General features: G+C 36.5%; 1 protein-coding gene across 4 annotated transcripts in view; it reads right to left on the reverse strand.

Moving 5' to 3' along the window:
• Positions 1-7: 7 nt before the first annotated feature.
• flt1 (fms related receptor tyrosine kinase 1) overlaps positions 8-23861 on the reverse strand; it is a 35674-nt gene continuing 11820 nt past the window's right edge. For 2 of the 4 annotated variants that reach the window (XM_077553688.1, XM_077553690.1), the window contains exons 11-28: positions 15826-15949; positions 15636-15744; positions 14516-14830; positions 13090-13236; positions 12880-13011; positions 12696-12802; positions 12351-12486; positions 11729-11833; positions 11526-11639; positions 10827-10906; positions 3073-3151; positions 2878-2975; positions 2682-2804; positions 2176-2287; positions 1974-2073; positions 1793-1898; positions 1645-1730; positions 8-348 (exon numbers count right to left, since the gene is read on the reverse strand). In XM_077553688.1, the coding sequence (XP_077409814.1) occupies positions 78-348; positions 1645-1730; positions 1793-1898; positions 1974-2073; positions 2176-2287; positions 2682-2804; positions 2878-2975; positions 3073-3151; positions 10827-10906; positions 11526-11639; positions 11729-11833; positions 12351-12486; positions 12696-12802; positions 12880-13011; positions 13090-13236; positions 14516-14830; positions 15636-15744; positions 15826-15949 (2344 nt within the window). In that variant the 3' untranslated portion in view covers positions 8-77. Of the gene's footprint in view, positions 349-1644; positions 1731-1792; positions 1899-1973; positions 2074-2175; positions 2288-2681; positions 2805-2877; positions 2976-3072; positions 3152-10826; positions 10907-11525; positions 11640-11728; positions 11834-12350; positions 12487-12695; positions 12803-12879; positions 13012-13089; positions 13237-14515; positions 14831-15635; positions 15745-15825; positions 15950-17688; positions 20993-23861 lie in introns of those variants that run through there. The other 2 variants (XM_077553689.1, XM_077553691.1) reach the window with 2 other exon arrangements.

The following is a 23861-nucleotide window of genomic DNA, read 5'->3' on the forward strand; positions in this document are numbered from 1 at the left end:
TCATTGAGGTACAAATAAACCCTAATTGTTACACTATGCTAAAAGCATAGTAAAAGGTGTTGGGGGGGGGGGGGTTGCTAGAGGGAGGGGTGAAAGTTGTCAGGAGGAGGGGAATCCCCGTTGCTATGGAGACGTGGATCTTCCTCCATGTCGCTCCTCCATGCTAGACGCTGCAGCTCCTCTGAAGGTAGGACCATGCCGCTGTCGCCCTCCTGAAAAACACCACCTCTCTTACTTGAGTGTGTTTTTTTTTTTTTTTGTTGTTTCCTCACCTCAGATCCGTGCCGCTCGTCCTCGCAGGGCATCTCCTCAAACGTGTCCGGCGCGGCCACCACGGCATGCATGTAACTGCACGGTACAGTACAAGCACACTTGTCATTCTTTTTAAGGTCCTGTTTTACAATTCATTTAAAAAAAAAAAAAAAAAAAATGGATGGCCTTTTTTAGGTTTTCAAGATAAGTCGCGATAAGCTATTTTAGTACTCATGAATATTCAATATGTTAAATGAGCTACTTACCAGATTCCTATAGTACTAAATTCATGTTGTAATTTTCGTCGTTCGAAGTATAAAATAAAACGCAGGGCAACGCAATGTTATGAATATTATGACTATTATGACTAGGAGCTCTGTAATGTTAAATAGCTTGGATCAACCTATTTTATTAAAATTGACTAGTTAATGACCTGATTAGAGATTATAACCTTAACCTGGTTGGTTTTTGTGCCTCTGTACCATTGACGGCTATAGACGTCAAAAATTCATTTGAACTATTTCTATTATTTAAAAAACAAACAAAAAAAAACACTTTTGTTGACCAGTGTGAAAACCTAGATATTTTTTATTGTACATTCAGAAGAGATATAAAATTTGTGATTAATCGTGAGTTAACTAGTGAAGTCATGCGATTAATTACAATTAAAAAAATTTAATCGCCCGACGCCCCTAATTTTGAATAATTTTTTCTTTCTTTTTTTTTGAAATCGCAGGCAAATATTTTTTTTTATTGTAATTAATCACGTGACTTCAATTATGAACTTTTTTTTTTATTGTACATTTAAAACAGATATAACATTTGTGATGAATCGTGAGTTAACTCATGAAGTCATGCAATTAATTACAATAAAAAATTAATTAATTAAAATTTTATTACAATAAAAAAATGTAATCGCCTGACGCTCCTAATTTTTAACATTCTTTTTTTTTTTTTTTTTTTTTCGTCAGGCAATTAAACTTTTTAATTGTAATTAATCGCATGATTTCAATAGGTAACTCACGATAAATCATACATTTTATATCTCTTCTGAATGTACAATAAAAAAAAATTCTCTAGGTTTTCATACTCTTAACAAAAGCGGATTTTTTTTTAAACTAATAGAAATAGCTCAAATGAATTTTTGACGTCTATAGCCGTCAATGGCAGTGAATGAGTTAATAAATAGGTTGTACTGGACTCAAGAAAAGTAACATTATAAACAATTTGAACATGTTTTATTAAATTTTTTGATTCAACAAGCTACTGTTTATTAAAGGTTCCGAACCATCAAATTGTTTTATGCCAGGTCAAAATGAGGCGGTTTTGATAAACGAATAAAAGAAAAGAAATCCATCGTAAGCCGTAGTCAAAATCCTCACCGGCGTTTACCTTAAATTAGTGACAGCAAGGGTCTTTTCTCGTTTGCTCTTCCAAGATTCCACGTGCGATCCCAGAGGAATATAATCCTTCCCATCCTGACGACACAAAAATCTACAAATGAAGCCTTTTCAACGACTTGTGATGTTTTGGGACAGACCTGCTGCGCCGCGGACTGAAGCAGCTCCCCCAGGGTGTCCACCAGGGCGGCGAAGGAGGGTCTCTCCGTAGGTTCGACCTCCCAGCAGGCCAGCATGGTGCTGTAACTGGACGGGCAAAAACACCGCTTGAGCTCGGGGGTTGCCACCACGACGGAACCCGCATCGGCGCGGCTCGCTCACATGTCAGCCGTGCTGTGCGCCGGCGCCCTCATCCTGGTTCCCGCCTTCAGTCTGCGGCAGAACTCCTCATCGATATGCAGGCCGGGATATGGCGATGCCCCTACAGTACACATGTGGTATTGCGCTCCAATTGCTACTTCTAATATAAAACTATGAAAGTAATTTTTTATTTTTTTTTTTTTAAATAGTGTGTTCCTCTTACCCAAAGAGAAGATCTCCCACAGCAGGACGCCAAAGGCCCACACGTCACTCTGAGTGGTAAACACCTTGTCGAAGATGGACTCCGGAGACATCCACTTGAGAGGCAGTCGGGCCTGACAGCCAATCACAGCGCAGCAACATCGGGTTTAATAAAACAAAACCAAAAAAAATACGATAGATTCATTATGCAGATGTATATTAGTATTTTGGTACAAATGTATTTTTTTATTTTTTGCTTTTACTTGAATGCTTTTCTAAATCATTAGCAATTGTCATTTTAATTGCATTTTGTAAATAATTGCACTAATTAAAAAAAATTTTGTTTAGTATGATTTTAGCATAAAACTGCAATTAATTACTTTTGTCTTTGTAAAAAGAATGTAAAAATTGAGAAAAATAGCATCACAATTACAAGACATTGACATTTTTTACTGCCATTTTCTATCAAATCGCTCAGATTATTTTTATTTGTAAAATTTTGGGAAAATGTATAGATGGATTACTCACGTCTCCCTTTCGCACGTAGTCGGGGTCCTTGTAGATGTCCCTGGCCAGGCCGAAGTCGCAAATCTTGACCACGTTGTCGTCGGACAGCAAAACATTTCGGGCCGCCAGGTCTCGATGAATGCACTAAAGTGGAAACCGTCATGAAATTTAAACAAAAAAAAAAAATGTGTGTCACAGATTGAGAGGTTGGTCAGACCTTGCGGGACGCCAGGAAGTCCATTCCACGCGCCACCTGGAAGCTGAAGGAGACGAGATCCTCGAGGAATAGCGGAGAGCTCAAGTCTGATGTGTCATCTAGCGGAAATTTAAAAAGGACTTATTCAGAATATTACATACAAGCTACGACTACTAATGATTAAAAAAAAAAAAAGTGACCTCGGGGTCAAATCACCTTGTGTGTTATTGTCATCATTTATTGGTGTTTGGGTGTGACAACGCTTCTCTCCAGATTTTCTGTTGGCCGCCTGAACCTTGGATTAAAAAAAAAAAAAAATTATATATAAATATATATATATATAGAAAATAATAACATTGCAACATTTAAGATGTAAAAGTACCAAATCATCCCCCTCATCCATCCCATAATATGTTGCTGCATGAAATCAATTTAAGTGATCAAAATTAATTAAAAAAAAAAATAAAAACTACACTGCAACATTTTTTTTTAAACAAAAAATTGGAAGATATTTGGGCCTTGGTGGAGGTCTGCGGTCTATCGAGTGTTGTCGTGAGAAATTGGCATTTGATGACCGCATTTGGTTAGTTGCGAGAGAAGCAAAAGGGAAGTCAAAGGTGGGGCCCCACGAAGCAGATAAGGTCTTCATCACAACTTGAAAACAAGATTGCAGAAGTAACTTGTTTTTGTTGCGTGTGCAGTGGTGAACGTTGCAAGAAGGGCTTGGATTTATTTATTTTTCTAAATATAAGCTATAACATACATGGTCATTTTTTTAAATAAATTCCTTATGGTAAATGCTTTCGTTTTTTTTTTTTAAATGATCAAACGACCGTTTAAAAAAAAACATCTTACTATATATGGTTGTTTAAAAAAAAGGCTTGCTATACATGGTTGTTTCTTTGAACCATGTTCACCATGTATAGTAAGGCGTTTTTGTTTCCCTTTTAAAAATTTTTTTTTTTTTTAAACGACCATGTATAGTAAGGCGTTTTTGTCATAAAAAAAACGACCATGTATAGTAAGGCATTTTTGTTTCCCTTTTAAAATTTTATTTTATTTTTTAAACGACCATGTATAGTAAGGCGTTTTTGTCATAAAAAAAACGACCATGTATAGTAAGGCGTTTTTGTTTCCCTTTAAAAAAAAATATATTTTTTTAAACGACCATGTATAGTAAGGCGTTTTTGTCATAAAAAAACGACCATGTATAGTAAGGCGTTTTTGTTTCCCTTTTAAAAAAAATTTTTTTTTTTAAACGACCATGTATAGTAAGGCGTTTTTGTTTCCCTTTAAAAAAAAATTTTTTTTTTAAACGACCATGTATAGTAAGGCGTTTTTGTCATAAAAAAAACGACCATGTATAGTAAGGCATTTTTGTTTCCCTTTTAAAAATTTTTTTTTTTTTTAAACGACCATGTATAGTAAGGCGTTTTTGTCATAAAAAAACGACCATGTATAGTAAGGCGTTTTTGTTTCCCTTTTAAAAAAAATTTTTTTTTTTTAAACGACCATGTATAGTAAGGCGTTTTTGTCATAAAAAAACGACCATGTATAGTAAGGCGTTTTTGTTTCCCTTTTAAAAAAATTTTTTTTTTTAAACGACCATGTATAGTAAGGCGTTTTTGTCATAAAAAAAACGACCATGTATAGTAAGGCATTTTTGTTTCCCTTTTAAAAATTTTTTTTTTTTTTAAACGACCATGTATAGTAAGGCGTTTTTGTCATAAAAAAAACGACCATGTATAGTAAGGCGTTTTTGTTTCCCTTTAAAAAAAAATATATTTTTTTAAACGACCATGTATAGTAAGGCGTTTTTGTCATAAAAAAACGACCATGTATAGTAAGGCGTTTTTGTTTCCCTTTTAAAAAAAATTTTTTTTTTTAAACGACCATGTATAGTAAGGCGTTTTTGTTTCCCTTTAAAAAAAAATTTTTTTTTTAAACGACCATGTATAGTAAGGCGTTTTTGTCATAAAAAAAACGACCATGTATAGTAAGGCATTTTTGTTTCCCTTTTAAAAATTTTTTTTTTTTTTAAACGACCATGTATAGTAAGGCGTTTTTGTCATAAAAAAACGACCATGTATAGTAAGGCGTTTTTGTTTCCCTTTTAAAAAAAATTTTTTTTTTTTAAACGACCATGTATAGTAAGGCGTTTTTGTCATAAAAAAACGACCATGTATAGTAAGGCGTTTTTGTTTCCCTTTTAAAAAAATTTTTTTTTTTAAACGACCATGTATAGTAAGGCGTTTTTGTCATAAAAAAAACGACCATGTATAGTAAGGCATTTTTGTTTCCCTTTTAAAATTTTTATTTTTTTTTTAAACGACCATGTATAGTAAGGCGTTTTTGTCATAAAAAAACGACCATGTATAGTAAGGCGTTTTTGTTTCCCTTTAAAAAAAAAAATATTTTTTTAAACGACCATGTATAGTAAGGCGTTTTTGTCATAAAAAAACGACCATGTATAGTAAGGCGTTTTTGTTTCCCTTTTAAAAAAAATTTTTTTTTTTAAACGACCATGTATAGTAAGGCATTTTCTTTAATAGAAAAAACACGACCATGTATAGTAAGGCGTTTTTGTCATAAAAAAAACGACCATGTATAGTAAGGCATTTTTGTTTCCCTTTTAAAAAAAAATTTTTTTTTTTAAACGACCATGTATAGTAAGGCGTTTTTGTCATAAAAAAAACGACCATGTATAGTAAGGCATTTTTGTTTCCCTTTTAAAATTTTTTTTTTTTTTAAACGACCATGTATAGTAAGGCGTTTTTGTCATAAAAAAAACGACCATGTATAGTAAGGCATTTTTGTTTCCCTTTTAAAATTTTTATTTTTTTTTTAAACGACCATGTATAGTAAGGCGTTTTTGTCATAAAAAAAAACGACCATGTATAGTAAGGCGTTTTTGTTTCCCTTTTAAAAAAATTTTTTTTTTTAAACGACCATGTATAGTAAGGCGTTTTTGTCATAAAAAAAACGACCATGTATAGTAAGGCATTTTTGTTTCCCTTTAAAAAATTTTTTTTTTTTAAACGACCATGTATAGTAAGGCGTTTTTGTCATAAAAAAAACGACCATGTATAGTAAGGCATTTTTGTTTCCCTTTTAAAATTTTATTTTATTTTTTAAACGACCATGTATAGTAAGGCGTTTTTGTCATAAAAAAAACGACCATGTATAGTAAGGCATTTTTGTTTCCCTTTTAAAATTTTTATTTTTTTTTTAAACGACCATGTATAGTAAGGCGTTTTTGTCATAAAAAAACGACCATGTATGTAAGGCGTTTTTGTTTCCCTTTAAAAAAAAAAATATTTTTTTAAACGACCATGTATAGTAAGGCGTTTTTGTCATAAAAAAACGACCATGTCTAGTAAGGCGTTTTTGTTTCCCTTTTAAAAAAAATTTTTTTTTTTAAACGACCATGTATAGTAAGGCGTTTTTATTTCCCTTTTAAAATTTTTTTTTTTTTTTAAACGACCATGTATAGTAAGGCGTTTTTGTCATAAAAAAACGACCATGTATAGTAAGGCATTTTTGTTTCCCTTTTAAAATTTTTTTTTTTTTTAAACGACCATGTATAGTAAGGCGTTTTTGTCATAAAAAAAACGACCATGTATAGTAAGGCGTTTTTGTTTCCCTTTTAAAAAATTTTTTTTTTAAACGACCATGTATATATAGTAAGGCATTTTCTTTAATAGAAAAAACACGACCATGTATAGTAAGGCGTTTTTGTCATAAAAAAAACAACCATGTATAGTAAGGCATTTTTGTTTCCCTTTTAAAAAAAATTTTTTTTTTTTAAACGACCATGTATAGTAAGGCGTTTTTGTCATAAAAAAAACGACCATGTATAGTAAGGCATTTTTGTTTCCCTTTTAAATTTTTTTTTTTTTTTTTAAACGACCATGTATAGTAAGGCGTTTTTGTCCTAAAAAAAACGACCATGTATAGTAAGGCCTTTTTTTTCATAAAAAAAAAAATAACGACCGTGTATATTAAAGCGTTTTTTTCATAAAAAAAAAAAACGACCATGTATAGTAAGGCGTTTTTGTTTCCCTTTTAAAAATTTTTTTTTTTTTTAAACGACCATGTATAGTAAGGCGTTTTTGTCATAAAAAAAACGACCATGTATAGTAAGGCATTTTTGTTTCCCTTTTAAAATTTTTTTTTTTTTTTTTAAACGACCATGTATAGTAAGGCGTTTTTGTCATAAAAAAACGACCATGTATAGTAAGGCGTTTTTGTTTCCCTTTAAAAAAATATATATTTTTTTAAACGACCATGTATAGTAAGGCGTTTTTGTCATAAAAAAACGACCATGTATAGTAAGGCCTTTTTTTTCATAAAAAAAAAAATAACGACCGTGTATATTAAAGCGTTTTTTTCATAAAAAAAAAAAACGACCATGTATAGTAAGGCGTTTTTGTTTCCCTTTTAAAAATTTTTTTTTTTTTTAAACGACCATGTATAGTAAGGCGTTTTTGTCATAAAAAAAACGACCATGTATAGTAAGGCATTTTTGTTTCCCTTTTAAAATTTTTTTTTTTTTTTTAAACGACCATGTATAGTAAGGCGTTTTTGTCATAAAAAAACGACCATGTATAGTAAGGCGTTTTTGTTTCCCTTTAAAAAAATATATATTTTTTTAAACGACCATGTATAGTAAGGCGTTTTTGTCATAAAAAAACGACCATGTATAGTAAGGCGTTTTTTTTCATAGAAAAAACACGACCATGTATATATAGTAAGGCGTTTTTGTTTCCCTTTTAAAAATTTCTTTTTTTTTTTTTAAACCACCATGTATAGTAAGGCGTTTTTGTCATTAAAAAAAACACGACCATGTATATAGTAAGGCCTTTTTTTCTTTTTTTTAAACGACCATGTATAGTAAGGCGTTTTTTTTTATAGAAAAAACACGACCATGTATGGTAAAGCGTTTTTTTCATAAAAAAAACGACCATGTATAGTAAGGCGTTTTTGTTTCCCTTTTAAATTATTATTATTTTTTTTAAACGACCATGTATAGTAAGGCGTTTTTTTCATAAAAAAAATAAAAATAACGACCGTGTATAGTAAAGCGTTTTTTTCATAAAAAAAAAACCGACCATGTATATATAGTAAGGCGTTTTTGTTTCCCTTTTTCAAAATTTCTTTCTTTTTTTTTAAACCACCATGTATAGTAAGGCGTTTTTGTCATTAAAAAAAACACGACCATGTATATAGTAAGGCCTTTTTTTCTTTTTTTTTTAAACGACCATGTATAGTAAGGCGTTTTTTTTCATAGAAAAAACACGACCATGTATGGTAAAGCGTTTTTTTCATAAAAAAAAAAACGACCATGTATAGTAAGGCGTTTTTGTCATTAAAGAAAACACGACCATGTATATAGTAAGGCCTTTTTTTTTCTTTTTTTTTAACCCTAACCCTAACCCTAACCCTAAATAAATAAATAAATAAAACGCCTTACTATACATGGTCGTTTTTTTAATGAAAATAAATGCCTTACTATACATGCTCGTTAAATTATTATTATTATTTTTTTAAAGAAACAAAAACGCTTTACTATACATAATTGTGTTTTTTAATGTAAAAAACGCCTTACTATATACATGGTCGTTAAAAAAAAAATTTAAAAAAGGGAAAAAAAGGCCTTACATAAATAAATAAATAAAACGCCTTACTATACATGGTCGTTTAAAAAATATATATATTTTTTTAAAGAAACAAAAACGCTTTACTATACATAATCGTGTTTTTTTAATGTAAAAAACGCCTTACTATACATGGTCGATAAAAAATAAAAATAAAAAAAGGGAAAAAAAGGCCTTAAATAAATAAATAAATAAAACGCCTTACATGGACGTTTAAAAAATGTATATATATTTTTAAAGAAACAAAAACACTTTACTATACATAATTGTGTTTTTTAATGTAAAAAACGCCTTACTATATACATGGTCGTTAAAAAAAAAATTTTAAAAAAGGGAAAAAAAGGTCTTACATAAATAAATAAATAAAACGCCTTACATGGTCGTTTAAAAAAGATTTTTTTTTTTTAAAGAAACAAAAACGCTTTACTATACATAATCGTGTTTTTTAATGTAAAAAACGCCTTACTATATACATGGTCGTTAAAAAAAAACATTTAAAAAAGGGAAAAAAAGGCCTTACATAAATAAATAAATAAAACGCCTTACTATACATGGTCGTTTAAAAAATATATATATATTTTTAAAGAAACAAAAACGCTTTACTATACATAATCGTGTTTTTTAATGTAAAAAACGCCTTAGTATATACATGGCCGTTAAAAAATTTTTTTATAAAAAAGGGAAAAAAAGGCCTTACATAAATAAATAAATAAAACGCCTTACTATACATGGTCGTTTAAAAAAATATATATATATTTTTAAAGAAACAAAAACGCTTTACTATACATAATCGTGTTTTTTAATGTAAAAAACGCCTTACTATATACATGGTCGTTAAAAAAAAAACATTTAAAAAAGGGAAAAAAAGGCCTTACATGAATAAATAAATAAAACGCCTTACTATACATGGTCGTTTAAAAAAAAAAAATATTTTTTTAAAGAAACAAAAACGCTTTACTATACATAATCGTGTTTTTTAATGTAAAAAACGCCTTAGTATATACATGGTCGTTAAAAAAAAAATTAAAAAAAAGGGAAAAAAAGGCCTTGCATAAATAAATAAATAAATAAAACGCCTTACTATACATGGTCGTTTAAAAAAAAAAATAGATATTTTTAAAGAAACAAAAACGCTTTACTATACATAATCGTGTTTTTTAATGTAAAAAACGCCTTACTATATACATGGTCGTTAAAAAAAAACATTTAAAAAAGGGAAAAAAAGGCCTTACATGAATAAATAAATAAAACGCCTTACTATACATGGTCGTTTAAAAAAAAAATATATTTTTTTAAAGAAACAAAAACGCTTTACTATACATAATCGTGTTTTTTAATGTAAAAAACGCCTTAGTATATACATGGTCGTTAAAAAAAATTTAAAAAAAAGGGAAAAAAAGGCCTTGCATAAATAAATAAATAAAACGCCTTACTATACATGGTCGTTTAAAAAAAAAATAGATATTTTTAAAGAAACAAAAACGCTTTACTATACATAATCGTGTTTTTTAATGTAAAAAACGCCTTACTATACATGGTCGTTAAAAAATAAAAATAAAAAAAGGGAAAAAAAGGCCTTAAATAAATAAATAAATAAAACGCCTTACATTGACGTTTAAAAAAAATATATTTTTTTTTAAAGAAACAAAAATGCTTTACTATACATAATCGTGTTTTTTTTATGAAAAAAACACCTTACTATAAATGATCGTTAAAAGAAAAAACGTCTTACTATACATGGTCGTAAAAAAATAAAAAATAAAAACGTACATGGCGTACAAGCATTTTTTGTCTTTGTTTTTAAATACAACCATGCCCACAACTTGATGACCATGTATAGTAAGGCTTTAAAAAAAAATTTTTAAATCGCCTTACTATATACATGGTCATTTAAAAAAAAAAAAGTAAATACGCGTGTAAAACGGCCATGTATAGCTTTAGAAGAAACGCCTTACCATTTGTTTTTGTTTATTAAAATGACCATGTATAGTAAGGCATTTAAAATAAATATATAGTAATCAATGCGTAAAAAAAACAAAAAAAAAAAAACGACCATGTGTAGTAAGGCATTTTGTTGTTGTTTTTTTAAACGACCATGCCTTTAGCCATAATGGTCAATTGTTAGTTTTACTATACAAGCAATTGCCTGCCTTGCCTAATGGCAATCTACGCCTTTGTGTGTGTGTGTTTTTAAATTAAAGAAATGCCTTAATAACAACAGCAATAATAATAATAATAATAATAATTTGAATTCAAGGCTGTTAGCATTCACAATTCCCAATTCATTTCAACTGCACACGCTCGCGCTCTCACCCCAAACACCGGCCGCTTGCTCTTCAGGAAGCTGGACAGGTTTCCATGGCGACAGTACTCCACGATGACCATAAGTGGCCCTGCGATGCAAACACATACAGACACATCTAACCAGGATCTAAACCCTGATCCCAATCCAAAACCCAGTCTTATCCCCAACTACAATGACAACTTTAAACCTAATCCAAATAATTTGTGTCCTAAATTTAATTTGAATCATTACCCTAATTTAGGCTCGTCCAAATCTTTAACCTAACCATCAACCCTAATCCTGAATTTTAACTCAAACCAGGATCCAAATTGTAACTCTGATTCCTGAACCCCTGAACACAAACTTTAACACTTTAACACGCCATGGATCTTAAACCTAACCCAAACCCACCAAAACCCTAACCCTAAACTCCAATCTTTATCCTTATCCTAAACATAATCCCGAGGCGAGTTTCCACTCCAACCCTCAAAACCCAGATATAATCCTAACCCTAGTCCCAATCTGAACTCAAACCACCATCCGAATCTCAACTCTGATCCCAACCCTTACTTTACCAAAATCCCAACAGTAGACCTCCCTGTAAGGCGAACTCCAACCCTGTTCCTGAATCCTAACCCCAAATTGATCTAAATCCAAAACCTAATCCTAAATCTAAATCTAAATCTACCCTTTATAGATCCAGTGTGAAACCACAATCATCCACAAACCTCCCGGCTTGGTGCAAGCTCCCAGTAGGTTCACAACATTGAGATGGTGTCCGATGTAGCTGAGCATTTTCAGTTCGGTCATCAGGGCTTTGTGCTCGCTGACTGTGGCGCCCTCTGGTGGACGAAATGTGAAAATAAATGAGGCTGGAAAAATATACTGTACAACTGAATGGATTGAAGATCTTGCAGAAGATGTTTTGTACCTTTCAGCATCTTAACAGCCACCGTCCTGCAGCTGGAAGCGTCATCTAGGCCAAACGCAAACGCCTGCACCACCTTGCCAAAAGCTCCGCGGCCCAAATTCGCACCTGGGTGAAACATGACACTTATTATTGGTAAGAGTCCGACCACATCCAAAATGGGGCATTTGGTCACATGGCTTTAATAGAGCTTTCCATCTATGACAGTGTCCTTCAACACAGGTTTCTAAACCTTAATCCGAACCTTTCACCACTTTCCCAAAGACTCCACCACACAAATTCTTGTCTGGGTGTGACATGATACTTATTCTCGCCCATCCTGGAAGCGAGCGTCCGATAAGACGAGACTTCAGAGCTCATCAAGAGAACATTCATTCGACTTAACGCCGCCCTCATGGCTGATTAACGTCAGTACACACCCTAGAACTGTTGCTCTTAATTATCCCGCCAAAGACAATACACGCTCTGATTAATGGGACGAGCCCCTCCCAACGATCATTCGATAAGAGCTATGAGAAAGTCCGAGTATCTCTGATGCCATCTTAATACATCCTCTGCTTACATTCCTGGAAGCAAACAAACAAGAAAAATCAAGACATTTGTTCACGTTCAATTGATAACGTACCTAATTTGAGATGCTCTCTAGGGAACTCCCACCGGTTGGGATCATACTGGAGTCGCTGGCACTGCTCCTCAACGGGGCCGTCTCCGGAGTCCAGTATGATCGACAGGTACTCGGCTTTGCTCTGGGAGCTGTTGGGCTGCCGAAGGTAGACACGGGAAATCATTAATCCCGTAATCCCGGTCAAAATGGACTTTTGACGTCTATAGCCGTCAACGGCACTGAATGAGACGCAATTTGATTACTGCTAATAAATCAAAAATAATACGTCTTTACGAGAGAAACTGGTCCGAGGAGCAAAAACAGGTTGTGGACCTCTAAGTAACGCCGCGTTAAAAGTCTTCTCACCTGTCGTAGTTTTCGGATCAGGAGCGTCAGGAGAAGCCAGAGGAAAGTCGCCACCACGCACGTGCACGCCAGAGTAGGAATCTCCATGGACGGAGTTTCGGACGCATCTGATTTAAACGCATTCATTTTGCAGCTGAAGCAGATTGCTCTTTATTCAATAGAAAATACGGAATACTCGAATTACCATTGACGAAAATGTAGGCGGAGCTCTCCACGGACCCCCTCTGGTTGGTGGCCTGGCACGTGTACAAGCCTTGGTCTTCCATGGCGATTCGGACGATGTGGAGGGAGCCTTCCTTTGGTGACATGACGATACCTGCGAATGATGGCACTCAAGTGAAGAAAAACTATTTTGCATTAATAATAATAATAAAAAAAAAAAGAAGTGATTTACCAGATCCTGCCGACAGAGCGTGTTCGTTTCTGTACCACGTGAGAGTTGGAGGTGGGACGCCATCGGTGGGACAATGGAGGGTCACCGAGCTGCTAACGTTTACTGTGCAATCTGTCAAATAGTTTCGCAGCACTGGAGGTTCCAAAGCTGAGCAGAAAAAAACAAACGAGTGAGTTACTGTCTTCCTTTTGTCCCTCTATCTGAAGCGAGCCGCCGCGGTGTAGTGCGCCAGGTCCGGACGGTCTTCCCGTAGAGCCTGAATTCTTTTCAAGGATTCTTCTTTTCCTCGCCTCCTTCACCAAGTGATTCCCTTTTCCAAAGAAGCCGAGATGAGCGTTAAAAGATAACCGGATGTCTGTTTTCAAAATAAAAATGAACCCCACTGACTGGTCTTCAGTACTTTTGAGATTTCCAAATGACGAATAACACGTTTTTGCAGCCACTAGAGGGCAGTGCAGGCAAGTCTTGAACACACGTTGTAAATACATACATGCACGCTATCACTTTTTAATTCAGTTCCCCTAACATGTTGTGACCAACCCCAGGGAATAACGATAGACATCGCAGTTCCTGTTCCTGCTAATAGATGTGCGCCTGCACTGCTCTTGATAAAACCTTGAATTGTACGTACGCAGCAGTATATTGTGAAGTCATAAAGGACTGATTGTATCAGGACAACAAATGCACCTACAACAAAACTATTTTAGTCACCGTGACACATTTCGATTAACTTCAGTGGCCCTCGTCCGATTTCAACCTCACTCACCCCGAAAGCCACTTTTCTGGTTTTTCTTACGTTAGAATAAAGCCAAAGGAAGTGGACTATTTTTTTCCTCACTGGTCACCCAGTTTGTGTGTCGTGATTCCCCAAGCGGGGGTCCCGATGGAGGAAATGGACGTGTCGGGCGCTGATTGTTATAGCGAGCAGTGGTCCGCAGACATGAAGCAAAGTCACTTAAGCGAGGCGCGACTGATTGTTGTTTCCCCGATCTTCCTCCCGGACAACAATTGATGATTGTCCGAGCGGGGGCCCGGGGCCTGACAGTGTCTGATTGGCTGATTGTTCCCGCGGCCCAGCGCAGGGGCCTGTAAATGTGGCATTGTGGGAAGTGCCATTGTGTGCTCTTCCTCCAGACCCGAGCCCATTCCCACGTGAAAGAGGTGCTGAGCAAAGGCAGGGTGGGGCCTCAGGAAGCCGAGGGGACCCGATTCCCAAACAGCCGCAACTCCGTGAGAGTGGCTGTTTGTTTGTTTGCGACATACAAAGACATCAGGATGTCCCGAAATAAGGCAGTGCTAAGGAGGCCATTTTGGTTCCTCAGGGTACACCTCATGGGATCGTTACAAAACTCCAAGGAAGAAACTGGAGATTTTTACATTTTGGTTGATGGAACCAAAATGTCTCTCTAATCCAGAAATGACTCACCCAAGACCTTGACTTGGGCCACTTGGTGGACCTCCTGCCCAGTGACGCCATGACGGGCGGCGCACATGTAGGCGCCCGAGTCCTGGGTGCTCAGGTTGCTTAGCGACAGCCGCAGGGAGTGCGAGAACTCCCCCGTGGACGGGTGTCCGTGCACGGTGGTGCCCCCGCCCCCACCGCCGGCCCCACCGCCGGCGGGATGAAGGCGGCGCCACGACAGGCTGGTGTAGAGGTGCTTGTTGGCGCTGCAGGTGAGGCGCAGATCTCCGCCTTCTCTGGAGTCTCCATTTTGGATCACGGCGAAGCCTCCAAGAACGTCTGATGAGATACGTAAAGACGAGAGATTTTTTAGAGGCGCCCTCTAGTGGTATGAAAATAATCGCCGAATTCAACGCTCAAAATGTTCCTAGGCTTAATTTCCAGTAGAAAAAGTTGTGTAGTCAGAGTCATTCCAAAAGAAAAATGGCTAGCTTGGTAGCTAACGTTAGCGCTATGGTACGTTATTTATTTCAGCGTCAAACGAGTACTTCTGAAATGTTCCCAATGGCTGAGACAGATAAGAAAGAAGGATTTGTTTACAAGCAGTGCGACTGGAGTACGTAACTTCACATGACATGACAAGATGGCGAGCAAGCCGCCATTTTGGACCACCTTTGATGTCGCCACGACTATTGTGGCCAGCGCAACGACGGCGAGAAAAGCTCGTTCTATTTACTTTAGCCCTTTGAAACTTCCCGTGGAAACGGCTCGAGAGCTTCCTGATGGCGGATTGTGTTTATCTTCCCCGAACACCCCGAAATAAAGCCGAACTGCCAGTCCAAGGAAGTGCGGCGTGCGGGACGGGGGGGATGGGGCGAGGAGACGGGGGAAGTGGAATGATAAGAGCCCACGGGTTCCTGTTTCGTTCTCATACACACACGTGGAATTACACTGACCTCATATCACACGCAGTGAAGAGCAACACGACCCTAACCCTTCATAAGAAACGCATTTTATATTGAATACAGAGTTCATCTTAATGCTTATAGGGAGCGCCGCAGATTCTGCCTGTGAACATGCTTGTGATTTTACAATTTGTCATTCATCCACCCTTTACCATTTGTTTATTTGTTAGTTTGCTCACCTGTGACGTAAAAGTGGACGTCCAGGTGGTCCAGTCCCACAGAGTTGGAGGCCACGCAACGGAACACGCCCGACACCAGAGCCCGGGCCACCGTCACGACGCCCACCGTCTAACGGATAAACACACATACGGCGTATCTGTCGTACGACTACATTAACGTATGTTATCACGCCGGCGTGTCGTGTTCCACCTTGGTCTTCCCCTGAAGCACTTCCTGTCTGTGGGTCACACTCAGGATGCGGTTGTGTGTGGACGTGGCGGGGAGCCCCTCGCTCACGGGGATCCACACGGACGAGGATGTCGGAGCAGCGCACCTTCAATGAGGAAGACGAGGAGGAGGAAGACATTCAGCTGTGTTGACACAATTCAGCAGCTGTACATAAATATTGCTGGCTGGCGCTGGGCCCGGACGTCCATTCGTCCAATGTCACAGTTTGGTGTTATTTTAAAAAAAATAATTGAATCTGAATAGGTGTGTGTGTGTGTGTGTTGTGACACAATGTAGTAGTTTTGTTGTTGTGAGGATGCGGACGTACGTTATGTCGTCCCCTACGTCATCATCTACTTCCTGACATTCTTTACATCACTTCGGTCTATACCTACACATGATTTACATATGCTACATTTGAAGTTTCACTCCATACATATCGCGGGTATATTTCAGATTTTTTTTCCACGTCTACAGCTACTATTCGTCAGTGCACATATCTATTTATCTATATCTATCTTCTCTCGCATTTTCTTTGCTAGCTATCTATTAGCTAGCCAGCTTCTCTCTAGTTTGCCATCTATCTAGCTATCCATCTATCGATCGAGTTATTTGCTAGCTACCTATTAGCTAGATTCTCTCTAGAGTTTGCCATCTATCTACCTTCTCTCGAGTTCTCTTTGCTAGCTATCTTAACTATTGATTAGCTAGTTAGCTTCTCTCTCTTGAGTTTGCTATCTATCTATCTAGTTTGTTTTCTTTGCTAGCTATCTTAGCTATTGATTAGCTAGTTAGCTTCTCTCTCTTGAGTTTGCTATCTATCTATCTAGTTTGTTCTGTTTGCTAGCTATCTTAGCTATTGATTAGCTAGTTAGCTTCTCTCTCTTGAGTTTGCTATCTATCTATCTAGTTTGTTCTCTTTGCTAGTTATCTTAGCTATCTATTAGCTAGCTTGCTTCTCTCTTGAGTTTATCCATCTATCTATCTATCTTCTCTTGCATTCTCTTTGCTAGCTATCTTAGCTATCTATTAGCTAGCCAGCTTCTCTCTAGTTTGCCATCTATCTATCCATCTATCGATCGAGTTCTTTGCTAGCTATCTATTAGCTAGATTCTCTCTAGAGTTTGCCATCTATCTATCTACCTTCTCTCGAGTTCTCTTTGCTAGCTATCTTAGCTATTCATTAGCTAGTTAGCTTCTCTCTCTTGAGTTTGCTATCTATCTATCTAGTTTGTTCTCTTTGCTAGCTATCTTAGCTATTGATTAGCTAGTTAGCTTCTCTCTTGAGTTTGCTATCTATCTATCTATCTAGTTTGTTCTCTTTGCTAGTTATCTTAGCTATCTATTAGCTAGCTTGCTTCTCACTTGAGTTTGTTATCCATCTATCTATCTATCTATCTTCTCTCAAGTTTTCCTTGCTAGCTATCTTAGCTATTGATTAGCTAGTTAGTTTCTCTCTCTTGAGTTTGCTATCTATCTATTTCTCTATCTATCTCTTTGCTAACTATCTTAGCTATCTATCGAGCTATCCGAGTCGCTGCCTGTTCGTCTTTTCGCCTGATTGCTCTTCCTCTCGGGGCGTTCATTGTGTGCATCCCACCCCGTGCGTGACACACACAAACACGCACGCACGCATACAATCGTTCCAGTACTCTCGCTCCAAATGGAAATAGAAGTGTGAGATGTGGCGATAAAGGTTTGTTAGTCACACATAGAGACGGGTGGACGCACAACAATCACTCCACAGCCATTCAGTGTGCGTGTGTTTGTGTGTGTTTCACTGACTACACTTTAACCATTCCTGTCTACAGCCCCAAATAACAACACAGACATTTAAAACAACAATTCACAAATATAAGCAAAGTTTAATGCAAAACAACAACAAACCAAAACAACAACAACTGATACACACAATTAAAAACAAATATGTCTTAACAGAGTCATACAAATATTGTCATTTTTGGTCATACGTAAGTTAGTCGTATAAAATTATTAAATATTAGCTTCATATATTACTCGTAGAACATCTTTATACAAGGGGAAGATCACATTGGGAGACACCCGTAGAATGGGGCATGCACACGCACACACGCAATCACGCATGCACACACATTTACATGTCAAGCGTATGAAGGACAGTTAGGGCCACGTGGCTGGGAACAAAATATAATGGACACAAAAAAAAAAAAGTTTAAATATATTGTATATTTTTGTTATATATATATGCATATATACATAAATATAAATACATATATACATGCATACATATGTACACATATATATATATCTAAACATATATACAGACTGTACATATATTTATACAAATATATCATTTTTTCTGGAAAAATTCTGACTTTTTCCCATATTTTATGGTAATTATATATATATATAAAAAATGTTTTTATTTTTATTGTGTGACCCTAATCGTCCTTCATGCAAATGGCTCATCACTGTTTCCAACACACAGACAACCGGGGCTGTTATAATAACGACTAACAGACTTCCTACATGGTAGGCGTCCGTCTTTTCTTTTTTTTCTTTTTTTTTTAACAGAGAACTATGAAACCTTGTGTCCACTCCCTCTTCTCTTATTTGGATTTCTTGCTGGAGGAAAGAAAAACAAAAATAGTAAAAACTCACAGCTTTTGTGGATGTGTGTGTGTATGGGGGGTTGGGGGTGTCAGGTCAGGGCTTGGTGGTGGGGACACGCACCCATGATAGTACCACTCTAGGACACAAAAAAAACAAGCAAAGCAGCTCCCATAGATGTGTGGCTGGTGGATGTTGGGATAGCATGGAGGAAATAAATAAATAGTGAAGCAGGTGTCCTAATATATACTGTATATATATATATATATATATATATATATATATATATATATATAGTATAATTTTTGTATCAGATGGTAGTTGTGCGCTGGGGCTCCACTGCTCAGCAGTGTTGCAAGTCCACTCCAGCTCAACAAGCCAGGCGAGGGAGACGCGGAAGATCCAAAGGAGTGCACTGCTCGCAAAAAGTTTTTTAAAAAGTCAGTTTTCAGGAGAAATTTTAGGATAAACCTTACATGGACTACAACGTTGACGCGTGAACTTCATTTGACCGTGTCAAACTTTGGAATCTCAAATCGTACGTTTCAGTAGTTTTGGCACAACTTGCTGTTCTCCCTATTTACGTATTGTTACCAACCCTAGGGTTTTACATTAGGGTTAGGGTTTCAAACTAGGGTTTCAAACTAGGGTTAGGGTTTTAAACTAGGGTTTTACATTAGGGTTGGGGTTTCAAACTAGGGTTTCCAAATAGGATTGGGGTTTCAAATTAGGATTTTACTTTAGGGTTAGGGTTTCAAACTAGGGTTTCACATTAGGGTTGGGGTTTCAAACTAGGGTTTCAAATTAGGGTTAGGGTTTCAAACTAGGAATTCAAATTAGGGTTTCAAATGAGGGTTTTACTTTAGGGTTAGGGTTTCAAACTACGGTTTTACATTAGGGTTAGGGTTTCAAACTAGGAATTCAAATTAGGGTTTCAAATGAGGGTTTTACTTTAGGGTTAGGGTTTCAAACTACGGTTTTACATTAGGGTTAGGGTTTCAAACTAGGAATTCAAATTAGGGTTTCAAATTAGGGTTTTAAATTAGGGTTAGGGTTTCAAACTAGGGTTTCACATTAGGGTTAGGGTTTCAAATTAGGGTTTCAAACTAGGAATTGAAATTAGGGTTTCAAATTAGGGTTTTACTTTAGGGTTAGGGTTTCCAACTAGGGTTTCACATTAGGGTTGGGGTTTCAAATTAGGGTTAGGGTTTCAAACTAGGAATTCAAATTAGGGTTTCAAACTAGGGTTTTACTTTAGGGTTAGGGTTTTAAATTAGGGTTAGGGTTTCAAACTAGGGTTTTACATTAGGGTTGGGGTTTCAAATTAGGGTTAGGGTTTCAAACTAGGGTTTCCAAATACGATTAGGGTTTCAAATTAGGGTTTTACTTTAGGGTTAGGGTTTCAAACTAGGGTTTTACATTAGGGTTGGGTTTTAGGGTTAGGTATTTAAAAGTAATAATACCATTGTATATATGTATTAGAGGTGATTATACATTTATTTGATTTTTCATACTTTCTGAGGGAAACCCTATCCATGAATTTCTGATTCTATTTAAAAATATGATATTTTTCTTTCATAGTGTTATTAAATATGCCCCCCCCCCCCCATAACTAAGTGGGTAGAGAATCGGAAAAAACAAAACAAAAAAAATTGCAGAAAATTAAATGAAGTTTACCTGTAAAGGTTTTAGAGTCTATAACCTTTATAGGTAAACTTCTTTTTAAAATTAATTAATTAATTATTACTATTTTTTAAATTAATTAATTACTGTATTTATTATTTAACATTATTTCCCTGTTTTTAAATCTAAAAGTTCAGTCAACATTTAATTACCATTTATACGTCTTGTTTCAAATGAAACCAAAGACAATGTTTAAGAATCTTGAAAATGAAAATGAAAAAGTCAAATATGAAAGGCTTATTACTAAAGGTTTACTAAAATTTGTTTAGATGTAATTGTTCCATGTAAAAAAAAGAATGTCACATTTTCACCTCATCAAATCTGGCCCTCTTTGCACACCCCTGTTCTAGAACATTTTCGATTCATCCTAAAATTCCACCTTAAAACCCTTGACTTTTTGTAAATAGCATATGTGTGTGTATGTGTGTGTGTATGGTGATGGGGCGGGGGGGGGGGAGGCAGCAGCAAAGTTCTGGTGGTGGGAAGATGGTGGTGTGTGAGGAGGGAGGAGAGGTTGGGGGTTGGTGGGTGGGGTGGAGGGGGGGGGGCGTCTCAAGAATAGATCAAGTCTTTCGGAAGCAGCCCTGTGCCACGTTTGAAGACGAAGGGGACAATCACGCTGCTGGGAAGCGTCTCGCGTCGGGAGAGGAAGCCAAACAACGAGAGGAAAAGCGCTCTGATTTTCGCACAGGAAGCCCAGCGCGCCTCCTGCCCGGGCCTGATAAGAAGCGCTGCCATTCCCATGGCCGCCGGACCCCGCTACGAGCGGGGACCCCGGCCCCAAAGAGAGGAGCTCCTGGGCCCGGCGAACCCGGCCCGGACCGTCGCGCCCGCCGGGCCTCCTCTGGCTCGCCGTCAAGCTTGCGGTGCAGCCGGGCTGCGAAGAACAAGTGAGGCCCAGTGAGGTTCCAGCCACAGCAACACAAGCACAAGCACAAGCAGCATATTGACAACAGTCACCTGCAAAGTGGGGGGTCACTATTTGGCAAGAGGGTTTCTGTAAATGCAGCAGTATAAATGGCTCATAAGAACGTTGAAAATAATGTTAGAAGACCGCCATTAATAATTCATAAGCAATTGGAAATGATTCGCATGTGTAGGCTCACTATTTGGCAAGACGTTACAGACTTTCTGTGAACCGTGGGGTCTTGCCAAATAGTGAGCCTATACTTTTAATGATAATGGTTTATTATAAGGTTTCATAAAAAAAAATTATAATCATGTTACAAACTCATTTTATTGTTAAAAGTATAGGCTCACTATTTGGCAAGACCCAACGGTGTTCCTGCAAAAGTAGCAGCATAAATGTAGAAGACCTTAATTAAACAGTAATAAGCAATTTAAATTAATTTGTACCTGTAGGCTCACTATTTGGCAAGACCCAACGGTGTTTCTGCAAAGTTAAGTAAAGGGTTCAAAAGAAAAGTTGCTAATAATGCTCCTTAGAAATCATAAACTGTTACAAGTTAAAGCTCACTATTTGGCAAGACCCTACAGTGTTTCTGCCAAGGTAGCATTATAAATAAAAGGTCCATAAAAATAATTTTACTAATGCTTTAGAAATCCTAAAAGAGATGTTGGATTTATAAGTGTAGCCTCACTATTTGGCAAGACTTCAGATATTTTCTGTAAACGTACCATTATAACGTGTAAGAAATATTTTCATAGAAATGTTATCAATGCTTTACAAATCAGTAATAAATCTAACTCAGTTGGTTCACTATTTGGCAAGTGTTTCTGTAATGGTACCATGATAAGTAAATGTTAAAACTAAGCTAATAATAATAATGTTACTAACACTTACTAGGTCATTTAGAAAAAATTACAAAGGATTGCTGTATAGTATTTGGCAAGTGTGGGCTCACTATTTGGCAAGCATGTTTCTGTTTTACAAACTGTTACTAAATAGGCTGGTAATAACAGTGTAATAAACCTTTAATAAAGCATTAATAAAACAACTATGCAGCATGGGCTCACTATTTGGCAAGTGAGGTGAGATAGTTTATACTGATCTCTTATAGTAGGTTGTCACATTATCTAAACAAAACCTTTGCCAGCGCATCATTTACATCTACATATTTATAAAGTTGTACCTCGACTTGAGAATGATTTATGACGCTTTGTCTCAAGTTGGGAGAAATGCCACCTCCTGTTTTAGTTTGTGCATTTAACCACTTACGTCTGCTAGCGCAATGCTAACACACAATGCAAAGGGGGCCATAGACATGCTAACAAAACTAGCATCAACATTGCGGTCGTTATAACCCTTTACGGACACTACGAGGCGTTCACGGGCGTCACGGAAAGAAGTGGGAGGGGTGGTGGGTCAAAGTTTGAGTATGTCGATGATGTCACGGGCGTCCCCTGCTCTCAGGTAACACTTAACCTTTGCGGCGCGTTCGCGAGCTACACAATACGTCTTTGACCCCGGAGAAACACTCTGTCTGTTCTTGCCAAGTGTGTGTGTGTGTGTGTGTGTGTTAGATATAAAAAAAAAAGCATCAGAGGATGTGGTGTGCAATCACAATAATAAACACGCCTCTCACCCTGCGTCCTGCGCAGGAAATTCATTAAATCATCCACGTTTGATTTGGAAGGACAACAAATCGTGCCTGAGAGCACGAAACTGCCCTCGATTCAAGTGTGTGTGTGTGTGTGTGTGTGTGCGTGCGTTTTCCTCTCTCTCCTTTCATGTCTCAGATGTGCTGTGTGTCTGTGAATGCACCACGCCCACACAAACATGCACACTTTGCATTAAACATATGGATGGTGCGGGGGGATGTAAAAGACTGAAAGAGGGTGAAAAAGTTGTACACAATGAAACACACGCACACACATACGAAAAACACACACACACACACACATACACGGAAATTTTGACACATTCCCAAACATGAAAGGCCTCAAAGGCATCTGTTCTGGTTACAAAGAAGGAAACAGTGTCTGGACACATGCTGAAATAGACAAAACATGTCGTGTTTACACAATCACACAATGCACACGCACACACATATACAAATACACACCACTTAACGCACGACAACAACAGCAGAAGGGACGGCTCACTTGTTTTTGCGGTGACATTACAGCATTGCGTGTGTATGGGGATGCAGTTAACCTTTAAAAAAAAAAAAAACGTCCAAACCGTCAGTGTTGGATAAAAAAAAAAAAAAAGTCACAAAATGAATTTGGGAGGGAAAAAAATCACTGCAAAAAAAAAAAAAAAGAGGAAAAAGAAGCTGGGGCAAAAAATCTCCCTTAAAAGTAAAAGTGAGGGGGCGAAAAATCAATTTTTAAGTATTAAAGTCAGTTTGGGATTTAAAAAAAAATCTAACTTAAAACACTACTGGGAAAAAAAATCCATGTTAAACATCATTGCAAAAAAAAAAAAAAAAAATCCACAGAAAAAGAAATTGCCAAAAAAAGTACTTTAAAAAGGTACGGTAAGAAGGAAAATAAATCCGCCTTAAAATTCACTACAATTGTTATTTTTAAAGTCCACCTTAAATGTAATTGGAAAAAAAATGACTTTGAAAATTAAAGTAAGAGAAAAAAAATCCACCTTATATAAATCACAAAGTTGGTTTGGTATATAAAAAAAAATCTGCCCTAAAAGTAAAAGTGTGTCTGGGGGGAGGGGGGGCTATCCACTTTTAAGTATTAAAGTCAGTTTGGGATTTAAAAAAAAAACACCCAAAAAAAACAGCTTACTTAAAACTCCACTGGAAAAAAAATCCACCTCATTG

This window comes from Vanacampus margaritifer, chromosome 20 (genome assembly GCF_051991255.1).
Source record: "Vanacampus margaritifer isolate UIUO_Vmar chromosome 20, RoL_Vmar_1.0, whole genome shotgun sequence".
Lineage (NCBI taxonomy): Eukaryota > Metazoa > Chordata > Actinopteri > Syngnathiformes > Syngnathidae > Vanacampus > Vanacampus margaritifer.